The sequence below is a fragment of the Pelobates fuscus genome, chromosome 3 (genome assembly GCF_036172605.1).
Source record: "Pelobates fuscus isolate aPelFus1 chromosome 3, aPelFus1.pri, whole genome shotgun sequence".
Taxonomy (NCBI): domain Eukaryota; kingdom Metazoa; phylum Chordata; class Amphibia; order Anura; family Pelobatidae; genus Pelobates; species Pelobates fuscus.
In genome coordinates, this window is record NC_086319.1 from 141,266,787 (window position 1) to 141,280,131 (window position 13,345).

At 41.5% G+C, this 13,345-nt stretch overlaps 1 protein-coding gene across 3 annotated transcripts in view; it reads left to right on the top strand.

Annotated features, from left to right (window-relative positions):
* The window catches only part of GABRA6 (gamma-aminobutyric acid type A receptor subunit alpha6), a 762,885-nt gene that overhangs the window by 718,107 nt on the left and 31,433 nt on the right, over positions 1-13,345 (top strand). For all 3 annotated transcript variants that reach the window (XM_063447494.1, XM_063447496.1, XM_063447497.1), the window contains one exon: positions 956-1,203. In XM_063447494.1, coding sequence (XP_063303564.1) covers positions 956-1,203 — 248 coding nt within the window. The remainder of the gene's footprint in view (positions 1-955; positions 1,204-13,345) is intronic.

Below are 13,345 nucleotides of genomic sequence, written 5' to 3' on the forward strand. Positions count from 1 at the left end.
TAAAGTAAGTATGGTCCAATTGAAAATTAAGAGAAACTTTAGAGGCATGATCTATACACAAATATTTCTTCTTTAAACTAACATTGTTTTAGTGACTATAGTTCCACTTTAAGCTTTTGAATAATGCAATTAAAATCACCTATAATGTGTGTTAACCTTTTTCATGATCATGTGATACTATGTTTCACTCTTTTCTTTTAAATGTATAATTAAGATTTAGGTGCTGACATCACAATCACATTAAATCCAGGTACAACTAAAGCACACATTGGAAGAGGAGAACCAAAAGCAATGTTTATGCTTCTCCTCTTTTTGGTACTTTCTCTATATTGAATGATAGATACAAATGCTGTTTTTTTTTTTTTGTTGTTTTTTTTTTACAATAATTGTATAGAAGGTAGATGCACTCCGTTTCTAAATAGAGGTGTGGATTTCTACATCCCATTTTATTGTTCAGACCTCAGAAACATATATTTGTTAAATATAAGAGGAAAGCAAACATTAAAAAAAAAAAAGTCTGGGATTTGACAGTTTTTCTTTAATACATGATGATGCTATCCCTGTTTGTATGCTCCTGATAGCCTGATTTGAAAACACAACTAATGAAAAGGGCCAATAGCTGTTTCCTATCAAAACCCACGGTGGATAAGGACCTAGATTAAAAAATAATAAATCAATAAAAAGCAGTGTTCTATAAACAAGGAGAATCTTCCTCAATATCCCATCTTATTTAATTGCTCCATATGTAAGTGCCACAATGAATTCTTGTCTGACCATTGATGAGGTGTTGGCAAGAGTGTATTGGAGTAGAGAGATACAGAATTAATGGCAGCAGCTACAAGCCATTCCATGATCTTGGCCTCATGATTTTAATTATGTATATTATTTGTATTCAGACCGTTTTCATTTAATAGTTTACTATAAAATCTAATATTTTTCCTTTGTTATTTCTAAGGAATTACAACTGTTCTTACAATGACCACCCTAAGCATCAGTGCACGACACTCGTTTCCAAAAGTGTCTTATGCCACAGCTATGGACTGGTTCATCGCTGTTTGTTTTGCCTTTGTGTTCTCTGCACTTATTGAATTTGCTGCAGTAAACTATTTCACCAATCTTCAATCACAGAAAGCAATGATGAAAGCAGTTAAGGAATCGGTACTATCTGCAGTTACAGTACCTTCAGATGGTGAAATTGTAATGGTAAGACTTACATGTTACTCAAACAGATAAATAGATGTCTAAGAGAATGTAAATATAAGAAATAAATATTACATAAACATTTGTTGTACCTTCATGATGTCCTTTGGTGGTTATGAAGGGATGATTTGATGCATAATAGTGGTAGTAGAGAGAAGGGGTGCAACTTAAAATTCACTTTACATTAGGGAGTAGTTTAGTGTATTTACTGAATGCCTACATATTGAAAAAAAAATGCCAAGCAATTCTTATATTATACAAAGCAATTATTGTTAAGGAAAATGTATAAAACATGTTGCAATTACTGATACAATATTCAAATACTATTGGGGGTCAGTTTAAAGATGATATTTACTATCACCACTCACCTACTGGATTCTGTAATTGAGATCAGACAATGTATCTGTTTTCCTAGTGTAAGAGCAATGTATGTACAACACTGGAAAAATATTGGTGTAAGTAGGTGCAATTATAGCTGAAAACAGAGACACAGAAAAACATGTTGTTGCTTTTTGTTTTCTGTGGCCCAGAAGAGGTGTGTTGCGCTTCTCTGAAACCTATCTTGTGCTACTCTCAAGCTATTTAAGGTACAGCTGACTGTGACAAATGCTCCTTCCCATGAACTCCTGGAGGAGTGTGGAAGCTGGCAGTTACCCTACCTAGCTGCCATTAGCAACTTTCCCTGGGTGCCCCGGGTTTGGCACTTTCCCTTCATTTAAAAGAAACCAAACGCTAGCACCCTGGCAGCCATTCGCATGAACCAAACCCATAAATGTTCCTCAACTGTACTTAGCGGTTTTGAGACACTCTGAAACCCACTAGTAGAGCGCTTTTTGGAGGGAAGTGTAGTGGAATGGAGAACCCAAACATACTTTTGTTACTATGTTTGTACACAAGAAAGGGAAGGTGCACACAATACCAGTAAGGTGAAAACCAGCTCTGACACTTAAATGAAGGAACCCCTTAACCTTCACAACACAAGTAAAACATGCAAGTAAAACAGAAATAAGTGGAGCTTAAGGTTTACCTTAATAAACAGTAATATGATAACGGTGGACAAGGTAAAATTGCAATGATCTGTAAATTACAAACAAGCAAATCTAAGTGCAGATGATTATTACATAAATAAATAGAAATGAATAATAACTGGGTAACTCACAAACATAGAGCCAATAATACACTTGGCTCAAATGGTTAGCGCCTCTGGACCTTCTAAGGTAGATCCAACACCCTCTTTTTGTCTCCTCTCGATCTCCTCCTCGTTAACTCAGTAAGCAGGGATGCAAAGGGAGAAACTCCAATTGAAGGTATAAACAAAAATTTATTTGGATAATCAATAAAAGATAAAAGAATAAAAATCGATATAATAATTCATGTAAAATCAGTCCAAAACGCGTTTCGCCAGTAACTGGCTTCCTCAGTTGGTATGATGGTTGCTGTGCTTTCTAGTTCTTTTATATACTCCTTAATTGCAAAATTGCCGGCATCTGCCGAACCGGAAATGAGCTGTGTGGAACGCATAAGTGATAGGCTGGAACGCACGTACACGCTGACGTGCGTGCGTTGATCATGTGGTCCGGCTGTTTTCCTTCCTTATTATTCGTGGAACGCAACATATGCGTTCCACTGCCAACGATCCTCAGTATCGGCTGTCTCACTTACTTCCCCTTCGTGGAACGCAATACCTGCGTTCCACATCCGGATTGCATATTTGTCGGCAGAGAGTCCTTGAAAATAATGTCCATTGGGTCTCAATAGACCCAGATAAAAGGAATAAAACGGAATAAAGAAATAGAAAAAATAAACATCAAATTATCACAAATGGGGATATTACATACTCAAAATATCTATATTGTCCGAGTATAAACACTAATAATGTGCTCTTACAATTATACATAAAGGTGAAGGAGAAAGACATATAAAAATATGTAAAAAGGGAAATATACATAAAATAGGATAAAAAGAGATTCAGAGGGGTGGAGAAGCCTTAAAACACTTTCTCAAAGGGCTATAAAATAGCTTCCTCTTAATGGGAAACGGGGTGACAGTGTTGAACATCTTAAGGAGGTATGAAATCAAGAGGAAAAGAAGACTTTCAATAGATGGGGAAAATTTTAAGGCAAGAAATGGCATAATTCGAAATCTGAATTTAATCCATGTGGAGCCATAGTATTAAAATTAAAAATAAAAGTCATTTCTTCAATGCCAATTTTTTTTATGAAATCTCCACCCCTCCAGTTATTTTTAACCAGTTTAAAAGCACAAAACTTAAGACCCTGTGGATTTTGATAGTGGCAGTGCTTAAAGTGTTGAGAGACACTATGTGTTTCGACCCCTTTCTTGATATTTCTCACATGCTCAGAAATTCTGATATGGAGACATCTAATGGTCCTCCCTATATACATTTTGTTGCAAGGACAAATTAATAAGTAAATAACATTCTTGGAAAAACATGTTAGTTGGTCTCTTATTGCAAACTCTTTATTAGAGATTTCATTTATATTTTTTATGTGTCTTTTTTTATTTGTTGTTTCCCTACATGCAAGGCACGTACCGCACCCAAAAAAGCCTTTACTTTTCGTTAAAAAATTACCATTTCCATTTTGCTGTTGCTTTAAATTACTGTTTACTAAAAAATTCTTAATATTTTTGCATCCTCTATGAACAATCTTAGGTTTCTCTGGTAATATTTCTTTGAGAATGGGGTCATCTTGCAGTAGGTACCAATATTTATTAATGGCAGACTGCACTCTCTTATTGTTGGCGGAGAAATTGCAGATAAAGGGAATACTAAATTTTTTATCTTCTATCCTTGTTTCTTTCTTTTTATAGGTTAGTAAATCTTTTCGTTCTAATCTTTTTATTCCCTCTATACTTTTTTGGAGATCTTCCTCTTTGTACCCTTTTTCTAAAAACTGTTTCTTAATTATCTGAGTTTGTCCTAAAAAATCATCGTCTTTTGTGCAATTTCTTTTCAACCTCATGAACTGACTCTTAGGTGCATTAGTAAGCCACGGGGGATGATGACAACTGGTAAGGTCAATATATCCATTGCAGTCTACTTCCTTAAAATGATTTTTCGTAAAAATGTTTCCTTCCTCTATAAAAACAGTGAGATCTAAAAAATTAATTTCTTTTTTACTTATAGTGGAAGTAAGACTGATCCCCCAGTCATTACAATTTAGAAAGCTTAAAAAATTAGTCAAACTCAGATCATCTCCTTTCCAGATAAAAAATATGTCATCTATGTAACGGCGATAGGTGACCAAGTTCGCAAAAAACTCGCTATGTAAAATAAACACCTCTTCCCAATACGCCATAAAAAGGTTTGCGTAACTAGGTGCGAACTTGGTCCCCATCGCCGTTCCATTGATTTGCAGATAAAAACTATCTTTAAACCAAAAAAAGTTATTGGTCAAGATTAAAAAAATACCTTCTTTAATAAAATTTATCTGCTCTTGTTTAAAATTAGATTCTCCTAAAAAAATTGCACTGCTTCTATTCCCTTTGTGTGTGGGATTATACTATAAAGGGAACTGACATCGCAAGTGACCAATATATAGTTGTCTTCCCATTTGATGTTATCTAAAATCTGCAGGATATGTATCGTGTCTTTTAAATACGTTTGGTTCTTAATTACTACCGGTTGCAATAGGACGTCTATATATTCCGACACCCTTGATGAGATGCTTTCGACCCCAGAAATTATAGGTCTCCCTGGGGGATTGATTAAATGTTTATGCATCTTCGGTAAACAATAAAACACTGGGATTTGAGGATGTGTGATGTGCAAGTATTTAGCTTCTGTATCTGTTAAAATTTTACTGTCCAAACCTTCATTGATAAAACCTTTAAACTTAGTTGAGATTTCCTGACTAGGGTTGGATGCTAATTTTTTATATGTATTTGTGTCTGATAAGAGTCTTTCCGCTTCTCCCACATATTTCTCTTTGGATAGGACTACCACTCCTCCCCCTTTATCCGCCGGTTTTATGATTATATTTTCGTTCTTTTGTAACTTCTTTAGGGTTTTTGTCTTTTGTTACTGTTGCCACAGGCTAGCTGACGGTTGGACTGCCTGGATGTCCTTGTCCCCGAGCTTGGAGAGCGATGAAAAATTCCACTTCAGCACCTATCGATATTTCGATAATCCTGGAAGTGTAGAGTATTCCTGGAGCTCTGAGCAGAGCTGCTGATTGGCTTTTCCCTACAACACAAGTCAAGGCTGCAAGTTGAGGGTTTATTGAGCAGAAAGGCATTGCTTATATACACATTTTTAGGCCAGGGGCACACCCCTCTGGACTTGATGGAACACAGTGATACAGGGAACATAAACCATAAAGTGCATCTTTCTGAACCCTCCCCTCTGCCTTGGAGATAATTGGCTTAAGTGGCTGTAGTAACTTAATTATCTCCAGGTACAGGAAATATTCTAAAGTTGAACATGTAACAAAAACCACGTCAAAATACATAACTCATATAATACAGTATTTAACCTATATGTCCAACATATCCCCAGATAGCTTGGATCTGAGCGCACATGTCCAAAAAGCGCTCAGATCTCATGAATATAGTTGGATTGCCATGGGGGTAACGCTTGTCTCCACGGCCATTCGGCAGAAGTCAACTTCCACAGTTCCACAGTTTTCAGGCATAGGGTCGATCTACCTTCAGGAGTATAATAATCGTATGATTATCCACGAACGGATAAAAGTCTGGAGGTCCCAACAGGGTTCGTGAAGAATAGTGACCGAAAACAGTACCATGAGGTTGACAACAAAACCGCACTGGGTGTTTGGCAGTTAAAGATGGCCGCCGCCAAGTGTTGACGACCACCTAGCCATTCGACAATTAAGCTGCAGTTAACCACAAACCGCAACTTCTGGGCGGCTAATATGGGGCACACTCCTCCTACAGGGTGGTCGGTCGTTCGGCAGTTTGTTCGGTTATTGCAAGGTTAAAAAGGTCAACAAGGCAAACCGCAGCTTCAGGGCGGTTAATAGGTGGCACACTCCATATACCGGGTGGTCGGTCATTCGTTCATACAGTTTGTGGTTTTGTGGTTGTAACGGATCGCCTGGCACCCCGACTGGGTACCTCCGTTAATGGATGCTCCTAGCGCTTCCTGAGGACTCCAAGCACTCTGGCAGACACCACAATCACCGAATCTGAGAAGCATAGGAATCCTCTCAAGCCTCTGAATGCTGTAGACAGTTGAATAGGAACCATACGAATAGGCTTGCACTCCTAGCAGTCAAACTGGAACAGCATACAATAAATCCTCCCCCAATAATGAGACGACACTTCACTTTGAGGGTTAAACAGGAACTCTGGACTGGCTCATCCAGCCTGGCTTTTATTTCCATCTCACACATACAGGCCACACCCAGGGGGAGGCATAAAATAACCAATCCGAGATATGATACAACCCACACATCCCCTCCCCTTAGCCTGAGAGATAATCCACTTATTATACAGTTTATAACATAACTTTTACACAATATCTGTAACTTCAAAACCATACATCACATTCACACAAAATTACATATCCACAATCCATCCATTCAGGGGAACAACATATTAAAAATGGCATGGATCAGACCAGGGGTTCAAAAGTTAGTAAAGTATCTTTTAAAACCCCTAGCTTTCCAGGTTTACAGGGCCTTCTCTGTGCTGGAGAAGTAATCCAATTATCTCCCAGCACAGAGACAGACTCCATTAAGCACATGGGGACACAAAGACAGTAAAACACTTTCAAATACATAAATTCACCTTTTACACATAACACACAGACATTTCACCTATCCCCAGATAGCTGGGATCTGTGCGCACAAAACTACCGAATAGCGCGCAGATCCTACTCACACAGTACAATTGCCATGGAGCTAAAGTCTTTCCCATAGTCTTTCATTATATGAATAGGCTCCATGGTATAGCTACCTGGGGTATCACATTCCCATAAAGTCTGGTCCATAGTCCAAAGGCAAGAGGCGGGCAATCAGCCCCCTCCAAGGACACGTGGCGAGGTCGGTTTCGCCACAGTCCCAATATGTCCATCGATGATTTTAAAAGGGCCAGTAGCAGCAATATAAAGTACAATATGCCCCAAATAACCCAGGGGCCATAGTCAGCAGGTAGGAGGCTAGCAAACAGGCTTCTCCAGGGCCCAGTGGCGAGGTTGGTTTCGCCACATTTCTCCCCTTTTCCAAACAGACTAACAGGGTACCTGACCTCTTGCCGGTCAGTGCCCTTGTTAGTCCAGCAGCCCACCCACAAGACAGAAACAGCAGTACAGCCCACCCACAATAAATGGTTACTACACCTGGGTAAGGGAGAATCTTGTCCATGTCCAGGTGCCTTACCACGGCTGTGTGGGGGACTGGTAGGCTGCCTTGTTGGGTTGCTGAGGGGGCAGAGACCAGCGGTACTCTGTCCTGGTGCCAGCACTACCACGGGAGTATTCTGGTTGGAGCCTGGTTGCTGGAGACCGACTGTCTCCTCTTTAGCTAAACAGCTCTGCTGCTGGAGACCGACTGTCTCCCCTTTGGATACATAGCTCCGCTGTTGGAGGGGGAGACCGACTGTCTCCCCTTTGGCTAAGCAGCCTTGTTGCTGGGGGACAGGACTGACTGTCCTTACCCCCTGTGCTGTAGGTGCAGAGACCACAGTCCCATCTGCACAGTTGTGGCGCTTACAGTCTCCCCCTGGTACATTAAGCTGCCGCTGGGGAGAGGTGGTAACCAGCTCCTCTCCCATTAGAACACTCTGCCGCTGGGGAGAGGTGGTAACAATCTCCTCTCCCATGCATACTTTCAGTCTTTGTGGAGGGAGACCGACTGTCTCTCCTCCCAATGCAGTGTCCTGCTGCTGGGGAAAGGAGACTGGGCTCTCTATTCCCTGCTGGACACTCTGCCGCTGGGGAAAGGAGACTGGGCTCTCTATTCCGAAAAAATCACGCTGCTGCTGGGGGGTAGGACCAACTACCTCTGCCCCCTGTAATTCAGCCTGCCGCTGGGGAGGGAGGACGCTGCTCTCCTCTCCCTGCACTTCACACTGCCTTCCGGCATATCACTCTGCTGCTGGGGGGTAGGACCAACTACCTCTGTCCCCTGTAACTAAGCCTGCCACTGGGGAATGGAGACTGGGCTCCCAATTCCCTGCAATTCACACTGCCGCTGGGGAATGGAGACTGGGCTCCCAATTCCCAACAAATCACACTGCTGCTGGGGAGGGAGGACGGCCCCTTCAGCTCCCTGTAACTTGGGCGCAGAGACCACGGTCCCATCTGCGCTGGTGTGGGGCTTACTGTCTCCCCTTGGTGCGCTAAGCTGCCGCTGGGGAGAGGGGATAACAGGCTCCTCTCCCTGAACCGTAGACTGCTGCTGGGGAGCAAGGACGACACCTTCAGCTCCCTTTTTGTCTGCTAGGTACTGCAGGAGCTCTGCCGTTGATTTCCTAATGGACTGCACAGTTTTCTCAGAGGGGTTGGGTCCAAAGAAAGCCAGCCGTATGGCAACCAGTCTGTCCAACCACTCCTGAGTGTAGCCAGGCGCCATGCTTGCTCTGCTGAAGTTGCTTCTTTTGTGGATAGGGGCGCTGTACGGGTACTAGCGTTGCCCTCCCTTTGTAATCCAAACGAACTGTGTCTCTGAGCTGCTTTACCTCACACTAGGACGCCATCCCACCGCTTGCCACCAATGTAACGGATCGCCTGGCACCCCGACTGGGTACCTCCGTTAATGGATGCTCCTAGCGCTTCCTGAGGACTCCAAGCACTCTGGCAGACACCACAATCACCGAATCTGAGAAGCATAGGAATCCTCTCAAGCCTCTGAATGCTGTAGACAGTTGAATAGGAACCATACGAATAGGCTTGCACTCCTAGCAGTCAAACTGGAACAGCATACAATAAATCCTCCCCCAATAATGAGACGACACTTCACTTTGAGGGTTAAACAGGAACTCTGGACTGGCTCATCCAGCCTGGCTTTTATTTCCATCTCACACATACAGGCCACACCCAGGGGGAGGCATAAAATAACCAATCCGAGATATGATACAACCCACACATCCCCTCCCCTTAGCCTGAGAGATAATCCACTTATTATACAGTTTAAAACATAACTTTTACACAATATATGTAACTTCAAAACCATACATCACATTCACACAAAATTACATATCCACAATCAATCCATTCAGGGGAACAACATATTTAAAAATGGCATGGATCAGACCAGGGGTTCAAAAGTTAGTAAAGTATCTTTTAAAACCCCTAGCTTTCCAGGTTTACAGGGCCTTCTCTGTGCTGGAGAAGTAATCCAATTATCTCCCAGCACAGAGACAGACTCCATTAAGCACATGGGGACACAAAGACAGTAAAACACTTTAAAATACATAAATTCACCTTTTACACATAACACACAGACATTTCACCTATCCCCAGATAGCTGGGATCTGCGCGCACAAAACTACCGAATAGCTCGCAGATCCTACTCACACAGTACAATAGCCATGGAGCTAAAGTCTTTCCCATAGTCTTTCATTATATGAATAGGCTCCATGGTATAGCTACCTGGGGTATCACATTCCCATAAAGTCTGGTCCAAAGTCCAAAGGCAAGAGGCGGGCAATCAGCCCCCTCCAAGGACACGTGGCGAGGTCGGTTTCGCCACAGTCCCAATATGTCCATCGATGATTTTAAAAGGGCCAGTAGCAGCAATATAAAGTACAATATGCCCCAAATAACCCAGGGGCCATAGTCAGCAGGTAGGAGGCTAGCAAACAGGCTTCTCCAGGGCCCAGTGGCGAGGTTGGTGTCGCCACAGTGGTTTTATTCTTTTATTCTTTGTAGCAAAGTGGCAGACATAGGGTACTTTGTAACAACTTTTATTCCCTTTGTTCGGCTGTCCGTACACCCCCGTTCGTTTACTTATACCCTTAGCTGTGTGGCCCCTTGTTCGTACTTCATAATCACTGACCTCCTGTGGCTGTTAACCACAAATTAGTTATTAGTTCAAGTGCTTTCCCTGTGTGGCCGTCGTTTGTATAACCGAATGCACGTGTTCAAACAATTGGCTCAATTATATCTCGCGATCACGGGCAGCGGTACATGGTCGTCAATGGCGTGGAACTATTTTCGGGTACATGACCCTGGGACACTGGTACCGCCGTCCATGCAACTTCCCCAACAGTTAGGAGATCGACATTCGGGAGGCATAAACTACCGAACATGGGGAAATTGTGTACCTTAAATGCCAGGGAATGGATTAATCAATGTTCGTGTGAAAACCCCTGAAAGATGATCGGTCATCGTCTTCTTTTCTCTGGAACTGTTTTGGGACATCACCTCATGGCCAACCAGTCAAAACGTCATTCAAATGGCATTCCCGAACCAACTAAGGGATCTGAGTAATATTTCTGAAAGGGTGCGCTCATATCCAAGCTATTCAGTGATATGACTTTCGTGGGGTTCTGAAATTATTAATGTATTTTTGGGGTGTTTTAAAATATTATATATTTTTCTGTACCTGAGAGATAATTAAGTTAGAGCTTTTTCTCACGCAATTATCTCTCAGGCACGGATGATCCTGGGAAGAAAAGCCCTGTTATTTTGACTGAGAAACTCCATGCTAGGGGCAATGTATGAAAGCCATGTGTGGTAGGAAAAAAGACAGTTGTACTCCCAGAACTGTCGTCCAGTTGCTGGGGTTGAGGTAGGATATTCTTAGCCACAAAATATATTTGGATTATGACAGTAAAATTATCTTTCTAATGAATACCATATTATCTATACATAATAGAATACTGTTAGTCCTAATGTGCACTGAAAGTGTTATGTGTCAATTTATATACATTGCTGGATTAAGATCTTAAAGCGCGATCTTCGCGGAGACACAAAATCTCCCCAGTGGAACGCACGTCATACGGCATGTGTTCCAATGATGCCAACCATGCGCCTTAATTGGCACAGGTTACGCAACCCAGAAGTAGAGCGCATGACTTCTGTATTGGAACGCATAATGCGTTCCAAGTGCGGACAGCCGAACTCGGAGGAATCCACAAGAGACGATTTAAAAGGACACCAAGGAAGACGCGTTTTGGATCCATCAGCCACCAGGCTGTACCCATATTGGACTAATTAAGACTCATTTGAATCTTTGTTTTAATCATCTATTTATATTTGATTTTACTGAACATTTTGTTTATTTTATCTCATCAAATAAAGTATCTTTTATGGGAACTTAGCTGTCCAACTCACCTTTACTCCAGAAATCCTAAAGATCATACAGGGAACACCTGGAAGAAGGATGGGGACATCCTATTAAGAGTCCCTCTGCATTACGCATGAGCGCCATATGCTATTATTTGGCTCCAGGCTTGTGAGTACCTGATACCCATAATATCTGTACATTGTTAATACTGGCAAAATTGCACTATATTATTGTCTTTTTTAGATACATCACACGTGTGATCCACCTATTGTATGTGTTTTTTGATAATGCTACTCCCACCTATCCCTCCCTAATACACAAGTATGTCCCATCTAGGCCCCTACGCTCTGCCAAAGACCTGCGTCTATCCTCTGTTCACGCTCCCACCTCTGATGCATTCAAGACTTCTCTAGGGCTGCACTGTTCCTTTGGAACTCCCTTCCCTTTTCCATTAGATGCTCACCCAGTCTCCACTCTTTCAAAAAATCATAAAAAAATCACTTTTTCACAAAAGCGTATCAATTAAACTGTTAATGGCTCCCAACTGATTCATCTCCTGCGATTGTCATTAAATTTAGCTTTAAAAAAAAACACACTAAGTCTTCATTCATTGAATATTATTCTACTAATATACTTCCCTTACCTCTTGTGTCACTTTACCCTACTCCCTCTAGCATGTTAGCTCATTGAGCAGGGCCCTCAACCCCTCTATTTCTGTGCATCAAACTTGTCTGGTTACAATTACATGTTTGTTAGTCCACCCATTGTAAAGCGCTGCAGAATTTGTTGGCGCTATATACATATTATAATAATAATAATAATAATAATAAACGTCGATATGATTGAACCCGAATTTGATAAATAAAGACACATTTTCCCGATTAAGAAGTCCAACGTGTGCCTTTCTTCGTAGATATGAAACTTGGCTGAAGGAGCACCATTGCACATACTTCACAAATGCGAGTGCAGGATCATGGATGATATTATAATTTCTTTTGTATTTCTTTATTTTTGTGTCAACTCATGGTTATGCTTTACCGTGACAACAAGACCAAACTTGCAAATCATACATACTATAGCATACATAAGTGTGACAAACTGCCATTTGCCACTGGCTTTCTATGTGCCAAACTGCTCTGCTCTCCTGGCTTATGGAGAAGCCTGCTTGCCAGCCTATTGCCACATGACTATGGCCCTGGGGTATATGGCCCTTTAAAACCAATACTTGGTCTTATGGACTTTTATTTGGACTAGTGCTGACCCTTTAAAAACAGTGTATGGACATATTGAAACTTTTGGGACACTTTTCTTCCCCTTTTGAATCCATTGGAAGGTGTGCCTCTTCCCCTCCCCCTGTCCCATTGTTCTCCAGCAGGGCGTTGCCCCGGGGACACTGCCAAACCAGTCGGAACTGGCTGCTTTTTTCCCTCCTCAGTCAAAATATGACTTCTACCTATCTCCTGAACCACTTAACAGATTCAAGTGAATTTTGGATATGTTTGTCCCCAAATTATACTGGGTATAAAAATATAAGTTTTATTGATATCGCTTGTAAACTCACAAAGTTACAAAAATGGCATAAAGGTATGTTTTTTAGCTCTGAGATAATTGAGTTGATACAGTAATTAACTCAATTATCTCCCAAGCAGAGGGGAGGATTCTCATTGTAAAAAGTGGGTGTGCTTATCCATGTGCCTTTATTTTATTAGTTGTTAAATTTACAGTTCCAGTGCCCCACAAGGTCCACGTGGGTGGTAACCTTGCTGAGAAAGTTGTATAAAAGCAGGAATAAACGCTCATTGGAGTCAGTTCTTATTCACCCTCAATCTAGAGTCCTGTCTCTTATTGGGGGTAACCAGCTAAATCACTACAAGGGATTGCTATGCTCTGCATGCTCCTTTGGATAATCACTTCTAAGCTCTTTTAAGAGC